We start from the raw sequence: 25,602 nt of genomic DNA on the forward strand, positions 1-25,602 counted from the left end.
AGGGATCGATAGAGGATGAGATGGTTGGATAGCATCAGCGACTCAATGGACATGAGTTTGAGCAAGCTCCGGGAGTTGGTAATGAACAGGGAAGCCTGGCATGCTGCAGTCCATGGGGTCACAAAGAGTCAGATACAACTGAGTGACTGAACTGAACTAAAGAACAATAGGTATCTACTACCCAGCCTTAAAAATATAACCACTACCTTTGGAGCTCCCTGGGTGGTTTTTGTACTACTTTCACAAATGTAAGCATTCTCTTGAAATTTGTGCTTGCTTATAATCCCCTCCTTCATAGATTCCATTGTGTGAATATCCCACGATTTATCTTTTACTGTGTTAATTCTAGTTTTTTCTTTTCTTTTTTTGCTAATGTGAAAATGTTGCTAAGGATATTTTTTTATGTGTCTTCTGTGTACAAAGCAAGAGTTGCTTCAGGGTATGGACTTAGGTGTGGAATTGTTGGTATGTGGCACGTACATGTCTTCAGTTTTAATAGATCAGAACACGTTGTTTTCCAAAGTGGTTGTGCAGTTTCCACTCCCACTAGTGGTGGTGTATGTGTTACCAGTACTCAGGTCTTTGGTCACATCTGAAAGTGTGACAACATCTAATTTTTAGTCTAATGTGTATAAATCAAATTCTCTTGGATGTTCAGGGAGGTGCTTCTTAAACTTCCATGTTTACATACAGCACATGGTTTGTATTTTAGTCGTTCAGTCGTGTCCTGCTGTTTGAGAATCCATGGACTGTAGCCTGCCAGGCTCCTCTGTCCACGGCATTCTCCAGGCAAGAATACTGGAGTGAGTGGGCTGCCATGCCCTTCTCCAAGGGGTCTTCCCAACCCAGGAATTGAACCCAGGTCTTCCAAATTGTTGTCAGATTCTTTACCGACTGAACTACCAGGGAAGCAAAGCACATGGAGATGGTATTAATACTATAAGCAAGGTTGTGATTCAGTAGGTTGGGTTATGCTTGGGAACTGAGATCCTGCGTTTCTCGTAACCATCCAGGTGATGCTGCTGCTGCTGTGTCCTGTGCTCAGTTGCTCAGTCGTGTCCGACTCTTTGAGATTCCATCACAAAGAGTGATGGGGGACTGGGGGGCTACAGTCCCATAGGCTCCTTTGTTCATAGGGTTTTTTGGGCAAGAATCCTGGAGTGGTTTGCCATTTCCTAATCCAGGGGATCTTTCCTACCCAGTGATTGAACCTGTGACCCATAAGTATCTCCACTGATATTCTTTCACTTATAGCACGTAAAACTAGAGAAATTTTGCCCAATCCTATTTACTTATTTTTAAACTTTTTAGTAATTTTTACTCATTTATGGATGAAGAGCAATATAGAGCAACCCAACTGATTTTTATTTAGTGCCATATGTGTACATTACCTATTTAAAATCAACTTCAAAGTAATTTGATTGTAGTCATTATTCAACGAGTTTCTAAGTGAGTTCTTTAAAGGAAGAAAATTCAAGAAATCTTTAAGGGAGATAATAGATCTTTATAGACCTTGTCAGTATGCAAGCATTAGACTAACTGATCACTCATTAGCTGGGTAAAAGGAAGGATAAATAAAAATGAGCACATTTTCCTCAGTGCAAGATTGTGGTATGTGGTCTATGGTATACACTTGTAGCAAGATAATTCTTAGTACTTCCAAATTGCATTGTTTTACAAACAGATGTTAGGACACAAGCACCACTTAGCCTAGCTTAAGCAATAGAGATTTAGTGGCCCATAAAATTGGGGAGAACTGGGATGGAATGGGCTTTAAATAAATGAGATATCCTAATCATGTAGTGTTATCAGAACCCTCTCAACATCTCCTAGCTGTGATTCTCTGTTTCTGTGGATGGATGAGCTTTCCTCCAAGTGTAAATGGTGGTGGTGGTGGTGGAGGGAGTTTTTGGAGGATAAAAATACAGTGACAAACCTCAGAATTTTCCCATTCAAAAAGGAAGTGAGAAAACACTCTTTTTAAAAAGAATTAATTTATTCATTTGGCTGCACTGGGTCTTAGTTTCGGCATGCGGGATCTTTGGTTGCAGCATGTGGGATCTAGTTCCCTGACGAGGGATTGAACCCAGGCCCCTGTACTGAGAGTGCAGAGTTTTAGCCACCGGACCACCAGGGAGGTCCTGAGAAAACACTCTTCCAGAGGCCTCCGCCTCTGAAGTGGCCCTGTACGTCATTCAGTCTTTGCTCTATCAACTGTTTCCTTCATTACCTTTATCACAAATTATCTCCTTTACTTACTGGCTCACCTGATTGTTTTTCCTCTCCACCACAAGGTAAAATCATTGAAGAAGGAGTAGTGCCTCTTTTGTTGGCATCCGTCAGCCATTCAGGAAATAGTAAGGCAACAAGTATGTGAAATTCCAGGGTAGGACTCAGGCCTGCCCCAGGCAGTTGTCATTATGTGGTCTGGAGGTCAGGGAAGTTTGATTACTGGGCACACCGGAGCCTCATAGACGAGGCAAGTGTGATTTCACATGGGAAATGGAGCTACTATAAGCTGAAAAATTGGGAAAAGATGCCGAGGAAACAACAACAAAAGCATGTGTTTTTTGTGCCCTTTAAGTGTGGTTTACTGTTTCACTCAGCTGCCCAGTGTGTGTGTAAAGTTGTGCACGTTCTGCAGTGCATGAGGTGCTTGCTGAGGAGAGGGAGAGGGGTTGAAATCCAACACGAGACTCCACACCTGTGGCTTCCTTTTTCCAGGAGGCATTGCTTTAAATTTACCCCTAAGTTCTGCCTGGTCTGTGCCCACTGGGCCCGGTTGAATATCTGTGTCGCCATCTCACTTTCTTCATAGCTTCCCTGGAGAAAGAATACCAGGAGCAAAAGTGTGTGAGCTGGATGCATCTGGATCCCGCTGGCCAACTCAGTGTAGACTCTATGCTTAGCCATGCCCTGCAGGTATTCTAAGAGAGATAACTTTCTGGAAAATTCCTCCCTCCCCCTTTTTTCTTACCTCCATTTTTCTATTTAGGGTTAGTTGGTCAAGTTTCCTGACCATGCATTTTGAGGTGAATGCTGACTGAATGGTAGTATACATACTGTCATCTACATTTCTCTGCGTTTCTAGTTTGATTACTTTATAATTCTGCTTCAAGAGGAAGAAGAAATTGCCTATGTCCATCACTGGCCCTTTAGTGGAATATACTGTCTTAAAAGTTTGTTCTGTTTTTTGTTTGATTAGAGATCTCTTCGGGGCAGTGAAGTGCTCACTGTTTAAAAGGAGGCAAATTGATTTAAGGAACAGAAACCCACTCAGTCTGACTCATGTAAGGCTGCTGGCAGTCTCCTAAGTTTCAGACATACAGCTGAGCCTCCTCTTACATGGAAGGGCCTCAAGGAGCCATTCTGTTCTCCTCTCTGGATTGCTTGCTTTCTTCTTTGCTTCATTCTGGACATTGTTTCTGTTCATTTGATTTTCTTTAAACACTGAGTTTGTATACTGATCCACCTGCCAGTGGCAAAAATGGCAACTAGTACTTCATCTCATTGGGTTCTCTGCAAGTCCACAGAATGTCTGTACTGTAATCACTTGGGGAGTGTAAAAAAAAAAAAAAGACTTCTATGCCTCAAACATATTCTCAGCCAGTAGGTCTAGAGTCCTAGAATCTACATGTTGAGACTTTTCCCTCGCAGGAATTGCAAGACCCGTCTGTAATCACAAGAGAAAGCAAGTGAGTGAATGATGAAGTAGATGAACCCAGGCCCTAGCATCCACTTTCCCCTGACATAGCCCCTTCTCTTTTTTCCCTTTGCCATTTCTTGCCATTGATCTTCCTATCCAAGGAGAGGAGATTGCCATTCTAAGAAGTTGAAAACAAATATTGAAGAATAGAATAGTTTTCATTAAAAGCAGCAGTATAGCAGCAACAGTTCTTAGTCTAGTTTGGTTGGTGAACAGTCTCCAGTTAGGCAGTGGGGCTATCTGTCCCTTATGAAATCAGGGCTAATTAGTTGATCTTGAATGCTCTTGGAAGTGTAAGATAGGGCTGGGTGTTCTGAGAAACACCTGCAGCCTTAGGCCCACTCTAATAACTTTGAAAACCTCTGTACCTTGGTGGCAGCTGTCCAAAGAGACTCTTTACCTGGGCAGGTGATATATGACCTCACAACTTCAGTGTCTGTCACTCTCAAACTAGCTTATACTTTAGTTCAGTTGTTCAACAGCATCCGACTCTTGACCCCATGAGTCATGACCCCATGGACTGCAGCACGCCAGGCTTCACTGTCCATCACCAGCTCCCGGAGCTTGCTCAAACTCATGTCCATCAAGTCGTTGATGCCATCCAACCATCTCATCCTCTATAATCCCCTTCTCCTCCCATCTTCAGTCTTTCTCAGCATCAGGGTCTTTTCCAATGAGTCAGATTTTTGCATCAGGTGGCCAAAGTATTGAAGTTTCAGCCTCAGCATCAGTCCTTCCAGTGAATATTCAGGACTGATTTCCTTTAGGATTGAAAGCTTACACTATGTGTCTCTAGTTTAACATCTTCAGAGAGAGAATCTCATCACTGACTAGCCAATCAGGAGCCTACTCTGAGGTTGAAGGTCAGAGCTAACTTTGAGAAGGGCATTAAAAGCTTTCTTTTGGTTGACTTGCAAAATAGGATTAAGTGATTTTGTAATCCCTTTTCATTTGTTGTTTCTTAGGTAACATTATTATATCCCTAAATCAACTATAATGATTTTTTATTGTTGTTGGAACTACAGATATAAGATCAACATACTTTTACATGTGAAATAAATACCATGTACACTATTTAGGATATTTATCAAGTAATTTCATGGCAAACATTATCATTGTTTCTTCATATTTTAATAGCAAGATGTATACTGTATTAAGTTGGAGATAAAGTAATAGATATTATTTAATATATTTAAAATATAATGTCATATACTTTACCTTGTTGTGCTGATATATGTAAAGGGTGGTAGCAATTTAATTCTGAGACTTCAGTATAAGTAATGGAAGCCATTACTTTAATAAATTTTTCTTTTGTAGAATTGCAGAAACATTGAAGACATTTGAAGGGCTTCCCTGATAGTTCAGTTGGTAAAGAATCCGTCTGCAATGCAGGAGACCTTAGATCGATTCCTGGGTTGGGAAGATTCACTGGAGAAGGGATAGGCTACCCCTTCCTATTCTTGGGCTTCCGTTGTGGCTCAGCTGGTAAAGAATCCTCCTGCAATGTGGGAGACCTGGGTTCGATCCCTGGGTTGGGGACATCTCCTGGAGAATGGAAAAGGGTACTCACTCCAGTATTCTGGCCTGGAGAATTCCAATCATGGAGTCACAAAGAGTCAGACATGACTGAACAACTTTCACTTTGAAGGCATTATATGGGTATTAATTACATAAAGTATGCAAAAATAAATACTTTTAACCAAAATAGGCCACCAAAAAAAGCTGTATGCTACATTTCTGCATCCAAAGCGGTTGCATGGCATAAACCAGTTATGTGTTAAGCCCACAGAATATAATGTCAGTACCTCAGGGTTCATTTAAGAACATGTGTTTTTTATATCTGTAACTATGAGGTATTAAGAGAGTTATTCTGACTTTTAAAAATTATTTTATTTTTCCAGATCCAGTCCCTGTGTGGAGCTTCTAAACATCTTCTATTAGTGGAAGTGCTGTTTTCTGCACAATGAAGTCAACATCTTAATTTACACCAGCATTTGTGTGGTTCTGATTCATCTGCTCTGGTTCACGAAGCTTGAGATCTAAGGCAAACAGGGTCTTTTGCAATGACAATATGACTAATAGTAAAGGAAGATCTATTATTAATAAATCAAGTGGTGGTCGAAGCAGTGGAGGAGGTTTTGTGGACTGGACTTTAAGTTTAAATACAATTCAGTCTGATAAGTTTTTAAACTTACTGCTGAGTATGGTTCCAGTAATATACCAGAAAAACCAGGAAGACAGGCACAAAAAAGGAAATAGCATTTGGCAAGATGGGTTATCACCTGCAGCACAGACTTTCAGTAATAGATCCGAACAGCACATGGAATATCACAATTTCTCGGAGCAGTCTTTTCATGGCAACAGTGGGCACGTGCCATCAAGCTGTAGCCAAAAGTATGATGACTATGCCAACTACAATTACTGTGATGGAAGGGAGGCTTCAGAAACTACAGCCATGTTACAAGATGATGATGCGTCTAGTGATGCTGATGAAGATGTCATTGTAGAGACAGGCCAGAAGTTACCAAAGGAATCCAGTGGTGTCATGGCACTGCAAATACTTGTGCCGTTTTTGTTAGCTGGCTTTGGAACAGTCTCAGCTGGCATGGTTTTGGATATCGTCCAGGTAGGTTCTCATCTTTGTTTAACTTCACTGACTTTGTTGTTTAAAGTGCTTCGTGTCAGGTACTAATCTCAGACATTATATTTAGTTTTAATTTATCCCTTAGTTAAAATGAACTGATGCAGACTGGTGGAGGATCTGCTCTTTCTAGGTATCTTTTGTTTGTTTTCCGATATTCTAAGAGAATTGTCTGATTCTGACCATAAAATAATTCATCATAAAATATTAAATATAAAGTAATCCCAAATAGGGTAAATCAGCTAAATGAATAACTCAATATATTTAAATATGTCCCTGTTTTTTTTTGTTGTTGTTATTTTTTTTTTTAAACTTTACAAAATTGTATTAGTTTTGCCAAATATCAAAATGAATCCACCACAGGTATACATGTGTTCCCCATCCTGAACCCTCCTCCCTCCTCCTTCCCCACACTGTCCCTGTTTTAAAAATAAAAAATAATATATGTCCATTAAAATGAACTCGAACAATGCAGAGTATTAAGTAAATGATAAGGAGTCCTGTTCTTCGTCTCCAAATCAAAACTCTCTTCCCCTCTGGAGGTTACCATTGTTAAGAGTTTGCTGTATATACTTGCAGGTGATTTTTCTGTGCTATATACAAGCATATGTGCAGAGGTTTGTTTTTTTTTTTAAATAAAAATTAAATTCTGTGTGTATTTTTCTCAGTTTATTGTCACTGCTTATTGATATATCTTGGACATGTTTCTAAATTAGTAAAAAGGATATTTAGCATTTTTAAAAGAGTGCTTGATATTTTCATTGTATGTATATATATACCAAAATTTACTTATTCATTCTCCTATGCTGGTGCTATTACAAACATCCTTACAAATTTATTTTTATACACTCATACTAATTTTTTCATAAGATAGATTTTAAAAATGGGATTATTGGGTATTAGAGCAGGTGTGTGTGTTTAAAATTTTATAGGTATTGTCAAATTGCCTTTCAAAAAGTTCGTACCAATTTGTAGTCCTTCTAGAAATATGTAAATACTTTTATTTTTCCATACCCTTATCAACATTTGATGTTCTTGATCTTTTTCATTTTTGCCAGTTGATAGGAAAATGTTATCCTATTTTAATTAACATTAATTACTATTAATGTTTTAGCCTCTTTTGATATGTTTATTGGCCATTCTTACCTTTTCTGTGAATGTTGCTTATATGAATTACTTTTTTGTATCTTATCCATTTTTAAGGTGTTTTTTTTCTTTTTAATTTATATTTTATTGAAGGATAATTGTTTTGCAGAGTTTTGTTGTCTTCTGACAAACCTCAACATGAATCAGCCATAGGTATACATATATCCCCTTCCTTTTGAACCTCCCTCCCATCTCCCTCCCCATCCCACCCCTCTAGGTTGATACAGAGCCCCTGTTTGAGTTTCCTGAGCCATACCGCAAATTCCCATTGGCTATCTATTTTACATATGGTAATGTAAGTTTCCATATTACTCTTTCCATACATCTCACCCTTTCCTCCTCTCTCCCCACGTCCATAAGTCTTTTCTCTATGTCGGTTTCTCCATTGCCACCTTGTAAATAAATTCTTCATTTTTCTAGATTCTGTATATGTGCGTTAGAATACAATATTTATCTTTCTTTTTCTGACTCACTTCACTCTGTATAATAGGTTCTAGGTTCATTCACCTCATCAGAACTGACTCAAATGCGTTCCTTTTTATGGCCAAATAATATTCCATTGTGTATATGTACCACAACTTCTTTATCCATTCATCTGTCGATGGACATCTAGGTTGCTTCCATGTTCTGGCTATTGTAAATAGTGCTGCAGTGAACAGTGGGATACATGTGTCTTTTTCAGGTTTGGTTTCCTCAGGGTGTATGCCTAGGAGTAGGATTGCTGGGTCATATGGTGGTTTTATTCCTAGTTTTTTAAGAAATCTCCATACCGTCTTCCATAGTGGCTGTATCAATTTACATTCCCACCAACAGTGCAAGAGCATTCCCTTTTCTCCACATCCTCTCCAGCATTTATTGCTTGTAGACTTTTTGATGATGGCCATTCTGACCCGTGTGAGGTGATCTCATTGTGGTTTTGATTTGCATTTCTCTAATGAGTGATGTTGATTATCTTTTCATGCGTCTGTTAGCCTTCTGTATGTCTTCTTTGGAGAAATGTCTGTTTAGGTCTTTTTCCAATTTTTTGATTGGATTGTTTGTTTTTCTGACATTGAGTTGTATGAGCTGCTTGTGTATTTTGGAAATTAATCCTTTATCAGTTGTTTCATCTGCTATTATTTTCTCCCATTCTAAGAGTTGTCTTTTCACCTTGCTTATAGTTTCCTTTGCTGTGAAAAAGCTTTTTAAGTTTAATCAGGTCCCACTTGTTTACTTTTGTTTTTATTTGCGTTACTCGAGGAGGTGGGTCATAGAGGATCTTGCTTTGATTTATGTCATTGAGTGTTCTGCCTATGTTTTCCTCTAAGAGTGTTGTAGTTTCTGGTCTTACATTTAGGTCTTTAGTCCATTTTGAGTTCATCTTTGTGTATGGTATGGTGTTAGGAAGTGTTCTCATTTCATTCTTTTACTTGTAGCTGCCCAGTTTTCCAAGCACCATTTATTGAAGAGGCTGTCTTTGCCCCATTGTATATTCTTGCCTCCTTTGTCAAAAATAAGGTACCCATAGGTGCATGGGTTTACTTCTGGGCTTTCTATCTTGTTCCATTGGTCTATATTTCTGTTTTTGTGCCAGTACCATTCTGTCTTGATGACTGTAGCTTTGTAGTATAATCTGAAGTCAGGAAGCTTGATTCCTCCAGCTTCATTCTTCTTACTCAAGACTGCTTTGGCTATTTGGGGTCTTTTGTGTTTTCATATGAATTGTGAAATTTTTTGTTCTAGTTCTGTGAAAAATGCCATTGGTAATTTGATAGGGATCACATTCTGTAGATTGCATTTGGTAGTGTAGTCATTTTCACAATATTGATTCTTCCTACCCAGGAACATGGAATATCTCTCCATCTGTTTATGTCATCTTTGATTTCTTTCATCAGTGTCTTATAATTTTCTGTGTACAGTTCTTTTGTTTCCTTAGGTAAGTTTATTCCTAGATATTTAATTTTTTTTGTTGCAATGGTGAATGGGATTGATTCCTTAATTTCTCTTTCTGTTTTTTCATTGTTAGTATATAGAAATGCAAGTGATTTCTGTGTATTGATTTTGTATCCTGCAACTCTGCTAAATTCACTGATTAGCTCTAGTAATTTTCTGATACTATCTTTAGGATTTTCTATGTACAGTATCATGTCATCTGCAAACAGTGAGAGCTTTACTTCTTCTTTTCCAGCCTGGATTCCTTTTATTTCTTTTTCTTCTCTTATTGCTGTGGCTAGGACTTCCAGAACCATGTTGAATAATAGTGGTGAAAGTGGACACCCTTGTCTTGTTTCTGATTTTAGGGGGAATGCTTTCAGTTTTTCATCATTGAGAATAATGTTTGCTGTAGGCTTATCTTATATGGCCTTTACTGTGTTGAGACAGGTTCCTTCTATGCCCATTTTTTGAAGAGTTTTAATCATAAATGGGTGCTGTATTTTGTCAAAGGCTTTTTCTGCATTTATTGAGATTATCATATGGTTTTTATCTTTCAATTTGTTTATATGGTGTATCACATTGATTGATTTGCGTATATTGAAGAATCCTTGCATTCCTGGAATAAGCCCAACTTGATCATGGTGTGTGAGCTTTTTGATGTGTTGCTGAATTCTGTTTGCTAAAATTTTGTTGAGAATTTTTGCATCTATGTTCATCAGTGATATTGGCCTGTAGTTTTCTTTTTTTTGTGTTGTCTTTGTCTGGTTTTGGTATCAGGGTGATGGTGGCCTCGTAGAATGAGTTTGGGAGTGTTCTTCCTCTGCAGTTTTTTGAAAGAGTTTTAAAGGGATAGGCATTAGCTGTTCTCTAAATGTTTGATAGAATTCTCCTGTGAAGCTATCTGGTCCTGGGCTTTTGTTTTTTGGCAGATGTTTGATCACAGCCTCAATTTCAGTGCTTGTAATTGGGTTGTTCATAATTTCTATTTCTTCCTGGTCCAATCTTGGAAGATTGAACTTTTCTAAGAATCTGTCCATTTCTTCCAGGTTATCCATTTTATTGCCATATAGTTGTTCATAATAGTCTCTTATAATCCTTTGTATTTCTGCATTGTCTGTTGTAACCTCTCCTTTTTCATTTCTGATTTTGATGATTTGAGTCTTCTCTCTTTTTTTCCTTGATGAGTCTGGCTAAAGGTTTGTCAATTTTGTTTATCTTCTCAAAGAACCAGCTTTTAGTTTTATTAATCTTTACTATTGTTTCTTTTATTTCTTTTTCATTTATTTCTGCTCAGATCTTTATGATTTTTTTCCTTCTACTAATGTTGGGGTTTTTTGTTCTTCTTTTTCCAGTTATTTTGGGTGTAAAGTTAGGTTGTCTATTCGATGTTTTTCTTGTTTCTTGAGGTAGAATTGTATTGCTATAAACTTCCTGCTTAGAACTGCTTTTGCTGCATCCCATAGGTTTTGAGTTGTCATGTTTTCATTGTCATTTGTTTCTAGAAATCTTTTTATTTCCGATTTGATTTCTTCAGTAACCTTTTGGTTATTTAGAAATATATTGTTTAATCTCCATGTATTTGTGTTTTTTACAGTTTTTTCCTTGTAATTAATATCTAGTCTCATAGCATTGTGGCCAGAGAAGATGCTTGATATGATTTCAGTTTTCTTAAATTTACTGAGATTTGATTTGTGACCCAAGATGTGGTCTATCCTGGAGAATGTTCCATGTGCACTTGAGAAGAAGGTGTGTTCTTCTGTATTTGGATGGAATGTCCTGAAGATATCAATGAGATCATCTCATCTAATGTATCATTTAAGACTTGTGTTTCCTTATTAATTTTCTGTTTTGATGACCTGTCCAGTGTTGTGAGTGGGGTGTTAAAGTCTCCTACTATTATTGTGTTACTGTCAGTTTCTCCTTTTATGTCTGTTAGTGTTTGTCTTATGTATTGAGGTGCTTCTATGTTGGGTGCATAGATATTTACAGCTATGTCTTCCTCTTGGATTGATCCCTTGATCATTATGTGGTGTCCTTCCTTATCTCTTATAATCTACTTTATTTTAAGGTCTATTTTGTCTAATATGAGGATTGCTACTCCAGCTTTCTTTTGCTTCCCTTTTGTGTGGAATATATTTTTCCATCCTCTCACTTTCAGTCTATGTGTGTCTTTAGGTCTGAAGTGGGTTTCTTGTAGACAGCATATATATGGGTCTTTTTTTTGTATTCATTCAGCCTGTCTGTGTCTTTTGGTTGGAGCATTTAATCCATTTACATTCTAAGTAATTATTGATATATATGTTCCTATTGTCATTTTCTTAATTGTTTGGGGTTGATTTTGTAGTTCCTTTCTCTTTTCTTGTATTTCTTGATTGTATAAGTCCCTTTAACATTTGTTGTAAAGCTGGTTTGGTGGTACTGAATTCTCTTAACTTTTGCTTATCTGAAAAGCTTTTTATTTCTCCATCAATTTTGAATGAGATTCTTGCCAGGCACAGTAATCTCGGTTGTAGATTTTTCCCTTTCAGTACTTTAAATATATACTGCCATTCCCTTCGGGCCTGCAGAGTTTCTGCTGAAAGATCAGCTGTTAAGCATATGGGGTTTCCCTTGTATGTTACTTGTTGTTTTTCCTTTGCTGCTTTTAATATTCTTTCTTTGTGTTTAGTCTTTGTTAGTTTGATTAGTATGTGTCTTGGCATGTTTCTCCTTGGGTTTATCCTGTATGGGACTCTGTGCCTCTTGGACTTGATTGACTATTTCCTTTTCCATGTTAGGGAAAATTTCAACTATAATCTCTTCAAAAATTTTCTCATACCCTTTCTTTTTCTCTTCTTCTTCTGGGACCCCTATAATTCAAATGTTGGTGTGTTTGATATTGTCCCAGAGGTCTCTGAGACTATCCGCAGTTCTTTTCATTCTTTTTACTTTATTCTGCTCTTCAGAAGTTACTTCCGCCATTTTACCTTCCAGCTCAGTGATTCGTTCTTCTGCTTCAGATATTCTGTTGTTGATTCCTTTTAGAGTAGTTTTAATTTCAGCAATTGTGTTGTCTCTACATGTTTATTCCTTAATTCTTCTAGGTCTTTGTTAATTGATTCTTGCACATTTTCTCCATTTTGTTTTCAAGATTTCTGATCATCTTTACTATCATTATAACACATTCTTTTTCAGGTAGTTTGTCTATTTCCTCTTCATTGATTTGCTTCTGTGTTTCTAGTTTGTTCCTTCATTTATTTGGTATTTCTTTGCCTTTTCATTATTTTTTTTTTAAACTTATTGTGTTTGAGGTCTCCTATTCCCAGGCTTCAAGGTTGAATTCTTTCTTCCTTTTGGTTTCTGCCCTCCTAAGTTTGGTCCAGTCATTTGTGTTAGCTTTGTATAGGTTGAGATTTGTGCTGAGTTTTTTGTTTGTTTTTCCTCTGATGGGCAAGGCTGAGTCAGGTGGTAATCCTGTCCGTGAGATGAGGCATCCTGCACAGGTTGCTACTGGTGGTTGGGTGATGCCAGGTCTTGTATTCAAGTGGTTTCCTTTGTGTGTTCTCACTATTTGATACTCCCTAGGGTTAGTTCTTTGGTAGTCTAGGGTCTTGGAGTCAGTGCTCCCACTCCAATGGCTCAGAGCTTGATCTCTGATCAGGAATGAAGATTCCACAAGTGGTTTGTTATGGCATTAAGTGAGATTAAAACAAATATCCAAAACCATGAAACCAAAGATGAACCCCAGACAAATGGCAGTTACAAAATCAGGCAAATAACAACTAAAATAATGGAATATAAACATATACATATACACCCATGAGCAAATTCAAAACAGTCCAACAAAAATAAAGTACAACAGATTGACCCAGCAAACAAACGAAATCAAAAATTATATTTACCAGTTAAGAATAAAACTAACAAAAGCACAAGTAGAAAACAAAACTAAAGCAATGAAAGCAAAACTAACAAATATGTTGAGAGGAAAGGAAAGAAAGAAAAGAAAGAAAGAATAGATATGCAAAGTTAAATAGAGGTAGATGAAAAAAATTTATATACATTAAAGATGAACTGCAAGGGGAAAAGAACAGTAGGGAAGGCAAACAAAGGAATAAATGTAGAAAAAATATAATAGGTTTAAAAAAATTAAAATTATAAAAAAGAGAAAGAAAAAAATACTGGAAGAAAAAGAAAAAAGGAAAACTTCAGATATCTCAAAAGCCCAACGTAAAGGCAGAGGTTTATAACAGCAATAAAAAGTGTGACTGAATATATACATATACGTATACACCCATAAACAAAATCAAACACAGTCCAACAAAAATAAAATACAATAAATTGACCCAGCAAACAAAGGAAACCAAAAATTATGTCTACCAGAATAGAACTAACTAAAGCAGAAACTGGAAAACAAAACTAAAGCAAGATGCCAATTGGGGAATAAAGCAGTGAAAATAAAACTAACAAATATGTTGAGAGGAAAGGAAAGAAAGAAAAGAAAGAAAGAATAGATATGTAAAGTTAAATAGAGGTAGATAAAGAAGATTTATATACATTAAAGATTAACTGCAAGGGGAAAAGAACAGCAGGAAAAGCAAACAAAGGAATAAATGTAGAAAAATAATAATAGGTTTAAAAATTAAAAATAAAACGAGAAAAGAAAAAAAAGGAAAACTCCCCAGAAGTGCAAAAGCCCAATGTACAGGCAGAAGTTTATAACAATAAAAAAATGTGACTGAGAAAAACAAAAAAGAAAAAAAAAGCTCAAACGCTTAATTAGATTCATAGTGCCAATAAAATCAACAGTTACAACAGAGGGAGGATAAAGGAAAAAAAAAGAAAAAAAATCCAAAAGAATCTAAAGAACAAGTCAAAACATAAGAATTTAATAGATGTTTTTCTCGAGTCACTGCTGTCCGAGTCCTTTCCCTCGCTGGGAGTCACAGTCCACCTCACCTCCCTAGGATGCCCTCCAACACTGTGCTGATTTCTGGACCTGTTGTGGGGGCAGCTCAGATTCTATTCTGGTCCTACTCTGTGTTCTTGCCTCCAATATCCACAGCTATCAGAATTAGTGCGTTTTCTTTTGTGGGAGCACTTAATGACCTTTTATATATTCCATAGACACAGAGTCTGCCTAGTTGATTGTGTGGATTTAATCTGTAGCTTGTACAGCTGGTGGAAGGTTTGGGGTCTTCTTCCTTAGTCACACTGCCCCTGTGTTTCAATTTTATTGAAATTGAAACTGAGGTGGTTTTATTTCCACCTCTGCATGTGGGTCGTCCCCTGGGGTTTGCTCCTGAGGCTACCCTGGAAGACTTGGGTTTGCCCCTCTGAGGGCCAGGTGTGGAGCTGGTGCAGCTGCTTGGGTTGCAGGGGTTCTGGCAGCACCAGATACTCAGGGGAGTTGGCGGCTAGGGCAGCAGGAAATATAGTGCTCTAGAAGGGTATGGCAGCCAGTATTGGCCAATATGCTCCAGTATTCTTGCCTGGAGAACCGCCCTCTCTTGACAGAGAAGCCTGGCAGGCCACAGTCTACAGGGTCGCAGAATCGAACACTACCGAAGTGACCTTGCGTGCATAGATGCAATACTTTTTTTGCCTGTGGCAGCTCTGCCCCAGTGAGTTGAGCGTGAAGGTGGCATGGCTTCTTGGCTTGCAGGGACCCTGGTGGCGCCAAGTGTACAGGGACACAGACTGCCTCAGCCACAAGAGTTATGGCCCTATCAGAGTCTTTTTCTGAGCCTCTCTAGCTGGTGATCAGAAGGCCTCTTTGGCCAGTCTTTGTCCGTAGCTCTGCCCGTTCAGGCACTTAGAGGGCTCCCTTGCCTGGGGTCCTTTTCTGTTGTTCGGTTCATCAGGCACATAAAGGGCCCTGCTATGGCTACAGTCCTACTCTGTAAATCAGCGCGTCAGGCACTTAAAGGGGCACCCTAGACAGGACCCTCTTCTGTAGTTCAGTGCATCAGCAGGTGTTTGATGGGCCAGCCTCTCTATTGTTCAGCTGCTGATGCTGGCATGTGGGGAGAGAGAGGCTGCGGTTAGGGCTCCATCCCCTAGCATGACTCAGCAGTATTGCCTTGCTTCCATGGCTGCTTGGCTTTCCTCCACAGGCATTTCCCACTACAGTCTCCTCCCTCACATCCCCTCGATCCGTCTCTCCACAGTCAACAGTAGCCCTCACCCTGGAATCGCTCCACAATCCGTCAACTCCAGCTCCCACCCATTGCCCCTTCCAGGGAATCTATGTCCCTGTCCGGGGTATGTATGGCTGCGGCAAGGACTGTCTGATTCCATTTCGGCTGCCACAGATCAGCTGTTTCACTCACAGCCTTAAATGTTTCTCTGACTCAGACAGTTGCCCGGATGTGGGGATCGGACCCCTGCTTCAGTTCCCCCACCTGCTGAGGGCAGGTCCAGTCCTTCTAACGCTCCTGTTTTCCCCCTAGTTCCTTCGTCCTACCGAGTTTTGCGTGCTTCTATATATTCTTTTCCTCCTGTCTGCTCTCAGCTGGTGTTCTGCATGAACTTCTATGTCTGAAGGTGTGTTCCTGATGTATCTGTGGAGAGAGATGTACTCCACGTCCACCTACTCCTCCGCCATCTCATTCTTTCTTTTATCCATTTTAAAATGTGTACATTACTTATTTACTTGTAGGAGTTCTTAATGTAGTATTATATAAAGTTACAAAGTTACCTGTTATATAATTATCTTTCTAACATAGTACATTGTAAAAAGGTAGCATTCTGTTACTATCAGTTTTCATTCATTAGTCAGGAGAAGACTGTGTCTAGGAATGTGTTAGATACATTATCCTAATGTGCCTTTCTCTTTCATTGTTTGCTCTCTAAAGTAAATCTCAGGTCGTTTATGACTCTAAGACACTTTTAAACACATAACATTTTTATCTAAATGGAAAATGTACATTTTATCTAAATAGAAACATAATTTTTATACCATCAGGTGGAAAAAAGATATGAAGAAAACTGTTAAGTATATTGAATTTTTGAATAGACAGTAATACTAAAGGGGGACCAAACCTATCATCTGTCCACTTGAAATATGATTGTTTTAAGTTATTACCATAGCATCATAACTGCTAAAATGAATATAATGTTTTGGGTTGACTTTTTTTTTTCTGACTTTTTGGTGACAGTTATTCTGAAGAAACACTCAACAGTTAGCTACAGGGACAGGGGATCCTGGTGGACTGCCATCTATGGGGTCGCACAGAGTCGGACACAACTGAAGTGACTTACCAGCAGTAGCAGCAGTATGATAACATCTGTAGGAAAAATATGTTAGTGTATATAGATTGTTAGGTAGAATAGTCACATAACTTATTATGTCCCTTCCCCTGGTGTATGCCTACTGATTTCTTGATATTTGAGAGAAGAGCATGTGTGTAATTGGGAAACGTTGCTTTTATGATTTATAAAAATTTTTTCCTTATTTGTTTCTTTTTGGCTTGTGGTGGGTCTTCATTGCTGCATGTGGGTTTTTCTGTAGTTGCAGAGAGCAGGGGCTCCTCTCTAGTTGCAGTGCACCAGCTTCTCAATGCAGTAGCTTCTCTTGTCGCAGAGCATGGACTCCAGGGTGCAAGGGCTTCAGTAGTTTCGGGTCCTGGGTTGTCCAGAGCACGTGCTCAGTAGTTGTGGTGCACAGGCTTAGTTGCTCCACAGCATGTGGGATCTTCCCGGATCAGAAATCAAACCCATGTCTCCTGCATTGGCAGGCGGACTCTTCACCACCGAGCCACCATGGAAGCCCTTGCTTTTATGATTGTATGAACTTTAACACTGCTAGCCCTAAGAACTTTATAGTGTTAAACTTTGGTGTTAAAAACCATGAAGGTATAATATAAATGTTTTGAAAGATTTAATTTGATGAGGTTTTAAAAACTTATTAGATTGTGAAGTTTAAAATATATAGAGTGTAAGAAACAAAAATATACAGTTCAGTGAACTTTTATGACACAAATAACCATATAATGGTCACTTGGGTCAACAAATAGAATCTTACCTGTATTTCATTAGTTTTCATTGGTGATCCCTTCCAAAACCTTTTCTTTTTTCTCCATCACTGAAGATAATCAATAACCTGATATTTCTCAGTACTTTTTTGTCTTTATAACTATGTATTATTAAACACCATTGCTTGGGTTTACTTAATTCTTTTTAAAATTTATGCGATGGAAGTATGGAGTATACCTTCATGTTTGGGGTTTTTTTTTTGGTCAACATTATGTAAAATTGTAGAAAACTGTGGATCATTTATTTTTGTTGCTGTGTTGTAATCCAGTGTATAAATACATCACAATTTATCCATTCTGCTCTTTTCTTCAGTGCATTCTACTGTTGATGGACTTTGGGCTGAATGGTGTTTCCAGGCTCTTGGTGTACATATGCATGCGTTTCTCTTGGGTATATATAGGTAGAAATGGAATCTCTAGGTCTTAGAATATGCAAGTATTTAAATGTAATGTTTGTCAAATGGTTTTCCAAAGTGGTTGTACCAATTTATAGACAAATGTAGCCAGATATGAGCAGTTCCACTGTCTTATATTATTCATTTATACAAGATATCAGCAGTCTTTTTTAAAATGATTTTGTGGTGTAGTCTCTAAGTTGTGTTCGACTCTTGCAATGCCATGGACTGTAGCCTGCCGGGCTCCTCTCTCCATGAGATTCTCCAGGCAAGAATACTAGAGTGGGTTGTCATTTCCTTCTCCACGGGATCTTCCCGACCCAGGAATTGAATTCGGGTCTCCTGCATTGCAGGCAGATTCTTTACCAACTGAGCTACAAGGGAAGCCCAAAATGATTTTAATTTATTTATTTATTTTTGGCTGTTCTTGGTCTTTGCTGCTGGGCTGGCTTTTGCTCTAGTTGCAGTGAGTGGGGGCTCCTCTCTAGTTGTGGTCTGTGGGCTTCTCATTGCAGTGGCTTCTCTTGTAGCGCACAGGCTCTAGGCACCCAGGCTTCAGTAGCTGCAGCACGTGGGTCAGTAGCTGCGGCTCAACGGGCTCTAGAGCACAGGCTCAGCAGTTGTGATGCACAGGCTTTGTTGCTCCTCGGCATGTGGCATCTTCCCAGATCAGTTATTGAACCCACGTCTCCTTCACTGTCAGGTGGATTCTTTACCACTGAACCATCAGGGATGCCCTAGCAGTCATTTTAATTTTAGAAATTCTGGCGTATGTGGGGTGGTATCTCACTGAGGTTTTAAGTGGGATTTTCCTATGATGATGTTTGCTGATCATTTGTATATCATTGTTGAATTTTGTTTGCCCATTTTTGTATATAGTTGTTTGCCTTTTTTTAAATTGATTTATAGGAGTTATTTTTATATTATAGATGTAAGCCCTTTAGTGAAAGTAAAAAGTGGAAGTGTTAGTTCTCAGTCATGTCTGACTCTTTTTGACTTCATGGACTGTAGCTCCTCTGTCCCTGGGGATTCTGGAGGCAAGAATACTGGAGTGGGTAGCCATCCCCTTCTCCAGGGGATCTTCCCAACCCAGGGATCAAACCCAGATCTCCTACACTGCAGGCAGATTCTTTACTGTCTAGCCACCAGGGAAGCCCCAAGCCCTTTAGTTATATGTGATACAAATATTTCCGCCCCCACCCCCTCATCGTGGCTTGCTTTTTTACTCTCTCAGTGGTATGTTTTGATGAGCAGAAGTTCTTAATTTTTATACAGTCCTCTTTTCCCTGCTTTTCAATGGTCTGTGCTTTTTGTCTGCTGTTTAAGAAATCTTTCTACACCCTGTGAATTTAGATATTCTCATATAATACTTCCTTGAAGTGTCCTTGTTTTGTCTTTTACACTTTGACCTTTCCCTCCCTGGAATCCATTCTATATAGAGTGTGAGGTAGCGGTTCTATTTTTTCCTTTCCACATGGATTTTCATTTGTGTTCTCACTATCATATAACTAAAATATTTGTTGTAATTCAAGTGCCCATTTGTGAGTAGGGCTACTTCTGGGCTCTCAGTTCTGTTCCTTCGGTGTATTTATGTCTCTTGTCGTGAAAGCCACACTGTCATCATTTACTCTATAAGTCTTGCTATCTAGTAGAGAATTTTCTCTCCTTAGTCTTCCAGGAGAGTGCTTTGGTTATTCTTTCCCTTTGCATTTCCATGTATGCTTAAGTGTAAAAACATGTCAGTTTTCAAAAAAAAGTTGTTGCAGTTGTGATTCAGAGATAATTAGGTGGAGAACTGAGTCTATTGTTCCATGTATATGGAATAATAGTCCTCCATTTGTTTAGGTCATCTTTAATTCCCCTCACTGATGTTTTACAATTTCTGAACAAAAGTCTTTTACATTTTTAGTTAGGTTCATTTCTAGTTATTTGATACTTTTTAATGCTATTGTAAGGGCTTCCTGGATTGCTCAGTGGATAAAGAATCAGCCTGCTAATGCAGGAGACAGAGGAGACACAGATTTGATCCCTGGGGGGGAGAAGAGCCCCTGGAGGAGGAAATGGCAACCTAAGCCAGTATTCTTGCCTGGAGAATTCCATGGACAGAGGAACTTGGTGGGCTACAGTCCATGGCGTCACAAAGAGCTGGACACGACTAAGCGACTAATCACACAGCACAATACTATTCTAAGTGATACAGTTGTAAAAAAATTATTTTCTACGTGTTGCAGGTATGTTCATGTATCTATAGAGGTAAAAAGTGAGTGGTGTAGGAATTCTGTAGAGGTAACAAAAAGACCTGTAGGAGTAGAGAATGTCTGCTTCTACATATTCAAGATTTTCCAAAGGAGTAAGCTTTCGTGCCAGTCTAAACACCTCTTTGTGCTTATGCCTTGAACATCCTTTATATTCATTTTTGGTCCCAGATTAGTAAAAGAACATATAAAGCACCAGTTATACTACCTGGAGATAAACGTTGCATGAGTGGTGTAATACTAACAAGTATCATTCTTTGCATGAATGTTCCCTGTCAGGACTCTGCATGAGTTATCTCATTTGATGCCTATAAGAAAGACTCTGAGGTAGGTGATGTTATTCTTATTTTATGAAGCTTAGAGATTTGCCTAAGGTCACGCAAGTGGTAAGTGGATGGATTAAACCCAAGTTTGTTACTCTAAAACTCATGCTTTCAACTACACCATCTCCTTATTTATAGGGAACATAGCTAATTTTTGGATCAGTTCAGTTCAGTTCAGTTGCTCAGTCATGTCTGACTCTTGGTGACCCCATGGACTGTAGCACACCCTGCTTCCCTGTCCATCACCAACTCCTGGAGCTTGCTCAAACTCATGTCCATTGAGTCGGTGATGCCATCCTGCCATCTCATCCTCTGTCGTCCCCTTCTCCTCCTGCCTTTAATCTTGCCCAGCATCAGGGTCTTTTCCAGTGAGTCTGTTCAGATATATATGTATCTACTGCAGATATAAGTAGATCTGGGGCTTACATTTATGATTAAATTCGTGATTACCTTCTCTCTGTCTTTCACTTCAACTTTTGTTTGTGGCCCTCATTCACTCCTGTTACGTGGCTGCTGACAGTTGTGAGGTCATGTCCTTTTAGTTTGTTTTACAGAAGGAAAGAATGAGCTGGCCTTCTTTAAGTTGGCAAATTCTAGGGCAGAGCTCAGTAGTTGGCTTGTCTTTGGTCACATGCTTACCCCCAGGATCAGTGGGTGATGATTAGCCCATTTAAATTTACATTTTTATCCCTGGAACAGAGGGGCATTTGGATCAGTAATTTTTATCAGAACTACACACAAAAAAAGGAATGTAACTGCTTCTCAGTAGAGAGGGAATGAATATTGTTGCAAGGAAAATGGAGATGAAAGAGTGTGAAGAGGCAAGAGCACCAGCTTTACAGCAGAGACCCCCGACATGTGGGACTTTATCTGAATCAGTGGTTCTCCATGTGTGCTCCTTGAACCAGTGCATCCGGGAGCTTGTTAGATACACAGATTCTCAAGCTCCATTCCAGTTCCTCTGAATCAGAAACCCTCAGGGTGGGGCCCAGCAATCTATATAAGCATTCCTGGTGTCTTGACGGGCTTCCCTTGTGGCTCAGCTGGTGAAGAATCCGTCTTCAATGCGGGAGACCTGGTTTTGATCCCTGGATTGGGAAGATCCCCTGGAGAAGGGAAAGGCTGCCCACTCCAGTATTCTGGCCTAGAGGATCCCATGGACTATACAGTCCATGGGGTCGCAAAGAGTCTTATGGGTAAAAGTTTGAGAACTAATCATCTAAAGTAATCCAGGTTCCTTTCTTGCTAGTAAATGGGGTCGGGTAGAATAGTTAGGCCACATAGTTTTTGGTCCCATTTAAGTAGGGCCCAGACCAAAAAACCAGCCTAATGCCTTACACAGAGCAGATGTTCGGTGATTCCTTGATAATATAATGAATGAAATAAAATTAAACTCTACCTCTGTTATAAAGATCCCTGAATTTTGATAATCAAATTTAAGAGTTTTAAGTCATAGAATGTCAGATTTGGAAATCCTTAGAAATCACCTGATCCAAGCTCCTTGTTTTTTCTTCCCTTACTAAAAATGAACAGAGTTGTAAGTGATTTACCCAAGAATATACAAATATACAGCTAGTAAATGACAGAGCCCTATATGTGGCTAAATCCTGTTCCCTGTGTAACATGCTATATATGTATCTCAGATTGTCTATAGACTTAATCTATCACGTAGGATTAGTGATAGCCACCCATCCATCTAAAAGAAATACAAGTAAACTGAGCTAATACCTTTGGACTTTCCAGTAGTTCCTAGGTAAATTTATACTTAGAATATTATTGGAAGCTGATGGCTACAAAACCCCAAGATCTTTTGTATTTTATGAAGACGGTATTATTGGAATGCTGAAAAATCTTCTTTTGAAATCAACCATAGTATGACTCTCAAGTATTCCTTAATTACTATGCTGCTAAGGCAGTTTGTGTATGTTTCAGAATTCAGATAGAATGATGCACTGACCCTGGAATTCTGAGTAACACTGTTTTTCTGATGTATAAAGTAGAGAGATCAGAGAGGAAAGGGATAGTGTGTTGAAGTTTTGTGGGTTAAATACCAGTGTGTTTTGAAAAGTGCAAAGAGAAGGTAAGAGGACAGTATCAGTGTTAGATTAATTTTTTGTCATCAGTTTCTTGTTTCGCAAAGCTAGGGACATCACGTTTGTCCCTCCTTACAAGGTACAGCTGTAGTTTTAAGAGTTTGTATTAAAGATAAAATTCCTCTTTTAACATAACCGTGACCTGAGGAAGGCACTAACACGCTGATGTAATGTTTCTGGTTTGTACTTCAAAAATAATAAATGTAATTCTACTTCTGGGAAGGTGCAGTAAATATACTTTCACTTTTCCTCCCATTAAGTACCCCCCAAACCCCAGAAACTTTATATAAAACACACATAAGAAGACTCTGAAAGAAAGAAGGAGGCTGGCAAGGCCCCTTAGGGCTCAAGGAGCAAAACATTAATGAGTTCCCGAGGTTTTCTTTTGCTTCATATATCCCAGAAAGTGAAAGTGTTAGTTGCTCAAGTCATGTTTGACTTTTTGTGACCCCACGGATGGTAGCCCTCCAGGCTCCTCTGTCCATGGAATTCTCCAGGCAAGAATACTGAAGTGGGTAGCCATTCCCTTCTCAAGGGGAGCTTCCCAACCCAGGAATCAAACCTGAGTCACCTGCATTGCGGGCAGATTCTTTAGTGTCTGAGCCACCAGGGAAGCCCACATTTATCCCAGATTTGGAGCTAAAAAAGCCGGCAGCAGAGATATGCAAACAACCTCAGACAAAGCCAAACCCACCTAAGTCTGGTCTTTGTAGCTGCAGGACTAGGAAAGGAACGCCCTAACAAGACAGAAAAGTTTTAGACAATAACTGCTCTACTCTAGCCAAACACTACAGAGAAAACTGTGGCCCCACCCACAGCCACCTCAGCAGAGCCCCAGTGGGGCGCCTGGAGGGCATTCTGCTAAGTAAAATAAAATAGAGAAAGACAAATAATGCATGGTATCTCTTATCAAAGAAAAGTCAAAGTCATAAAAACTGAGAGTAGAGCAGTAATTGCCAGGGCCTGAGGGGGTGAAGGAAACAGGGAGAAGTTGGTAGAAGGGTACAGACTTTCGCTTATAAGCTAAGTGTGTTCTGAGGATCTACTGTATAGCATGTTGACTGTAGTTGATAACACTGAATTGCATACTCAATATTTGCTAAGAGAATAGGTCTTAAGCATTCACACTGAAAAAAGAAAAAGTAACTGTGAGGTGATGAATATATTAGTTAACTTTTTGGTGGAATTGCTTTCGTAATGTGTATGTATTTTAAGTCATCCTGCTTTACCCTTTAATATATTACAGTTCTGTTTGTCAGTTAGACTTCAGTAAAGCTGGGGGCCGGGGTGGGGTGAAGGAGGCTGAAATGAGGTGCTGTAGTACTTTAGCCAAGATGGTATAAGAGAAGGGCAAGTAGAGTGCTGGGAATTTCATCTTGTCCACTGATAATGAGAGGGCCCCAAGAGACCTGGAAAGAGAAATAGAAAAATCCACAGTTACAGTTGGAGACTTCAACACTCTTCTCTCGGTAATTGATAGAAAACTAGACAGTAGATGAGTAGGGATGTAGAAGAATCTGACAACAGCACCAATCAACAAGATCTAACTGACGTTTATAGAACACTCCACCCAAAAAACAGCAGAATGCCATTCTGCTCAAGCTCTTACTGATCATATTTAGAGATAGTCCATATCCTGAGCCATCACAGAAACCCCAACAAATTCAAAATATTGAAATCAGAGTATGTTCTTCGACCACAGTGTAATCAAACTGGAAAGCAGTAACAGCAAAATCTTCAGAGATGAAACAGCATACTTTCAGAGAATCCATTGGTGAAAGAGGAAGTCTCAAGAAAAATAAAAAACAAAACAAAACATTGAACTGGGTGAAAATGAAAGTACAATATCAAAATTTGTGAGTCACAGGTGCAGTGGTCCAGAGATAGAAATTTGTAGACCTGAATGCATACCTCAGAATGAAAAAAATCTCAAATCCATCATCTAAGCTCCCATCTCAGACTTAGAAAAAATGAATAGAATATACCAAAAACAAGCAGAAGAAAGGAAATAATAAATATAAAAGCAAAACTCAATGACATTGAAAGCAGGAAGATAATAGAAAAAAAATCAGTGAAACAAGCATTTGATTCTTGGAAAAGATCAATAAAACTGACAATTTGTAGCAGACTGACAATGAAAAAAAAGAGAGAAGACATTACCAGTATCAGAACAACATAGGGGATATCACTACAGATTCTGTAGACATCAAAAGGGTAATAAAGAAATGCTATAAATGACTCTGCACACATAAATTTTACAACTTAAACTATAAACGCAGTTACCACATTTCACCCAAAATGAAGTGGGTATTTTGAATAGCTCTTATTCACTAAGGAATTTGAATTCATACTTTTAGAAACTCCCCAAAAAGAAATCTTCAGACACAGATAGTTTCACCCAAAAATTCTACCAAATATTTAAAGCAGAATCAACACTAATTCTACACAAGCTTTTCTGGAAAATTGATAAGGAAGGAACACTTACCAATTCACTTCAAGAAGCTAGTATTACCCAGATACCAAACCAAAGACAATGCAAAACACAAACAAACAAACCCAACCCCGTCTCCCCAAACCCACAGACCAATAGTTATCCTGCTACTGCTGCTGCTGCTAAGTAGCTTCAGTCATGTCCTACCCTGTGTGACCCCATAGACGGCAGCCAACCAGGCTCCACCGTCCCTGGGATTCTCCAGGCAAGAACACTGGAGTGGGTTGCCATAAATGTAGACAAAAAAATCCTTAACAAAACATTGGCAGATAGAATTTAGCAACATATTATGAATTATACACCATGGAAAATGAAGTTTATTCCAGGGATGAAAGTCTTGTTCGCAATTTGAAAATCACTGTAATTCACCATATAAACGGGCTAAAGAAGAAAATCACATGACTGTTATCAACTGATACAGAAAAAGCAGTTGACAAAATCCAACATGCATTCATGATTAAAAAAAAAAAAAAACCAAATAGGAACAGAGTAGAACTTCATCAACCTTGTACTTAATGGTGAAATACTGATTGCTTTTCTCCTAAGAACAGGTTCAAAGCAAGGATGTCCACACTCATTACCTTTATTCACCATAATGCAATAATTTAAGAAAAGGAAATAAAGTC

General features: G+C 38.8%; 1 protein-coding gene across 8 annotated transcripts in view; it reads left to right on the forward strand.

Annotated features, from left to right (window-relative positions):
* SLC41A2 (solute carrier family 41 (magnesium transporter), member 2) overlaps positions 1-25,602 on the forward strand; it is a 147,648-nt gene that overhangs the window by 24,305 nt on the left and 97,741 nt on the right. For all 8 annotated transcript variants that reach the window (XM_010853395.1, XM_010853400.1, XM_010853398.1 and 5 more), the window contains one exon: positions 5,608-6,332. In XM_010853395.1, the coding sequence (XP_010851697.1) occupies positions 5,778-6,332 (555 nt within the window). In that variant the 5' untranslated portion in view covers positions 5,608-5,777. The remainder of the gene's footprint in view (positions 1-5,607; positions 6,333-25,602) is intronic.

The sequence above is a fragment of the Bison bison genome, unplaced genomic scaffold, assembly GCF_000754665.1.
Source record: "Bison bison bison isolate TAMUID 2011002044 unplaced genomic scaffold, Bison_UMD1.0 scf7180017864327, whole genome shotgun sequence".
NCBI lineage: Eukaryota > Metazoa > Chordata > Mammalia > Artiodactyla > Bovidae > Bison > Bison bison.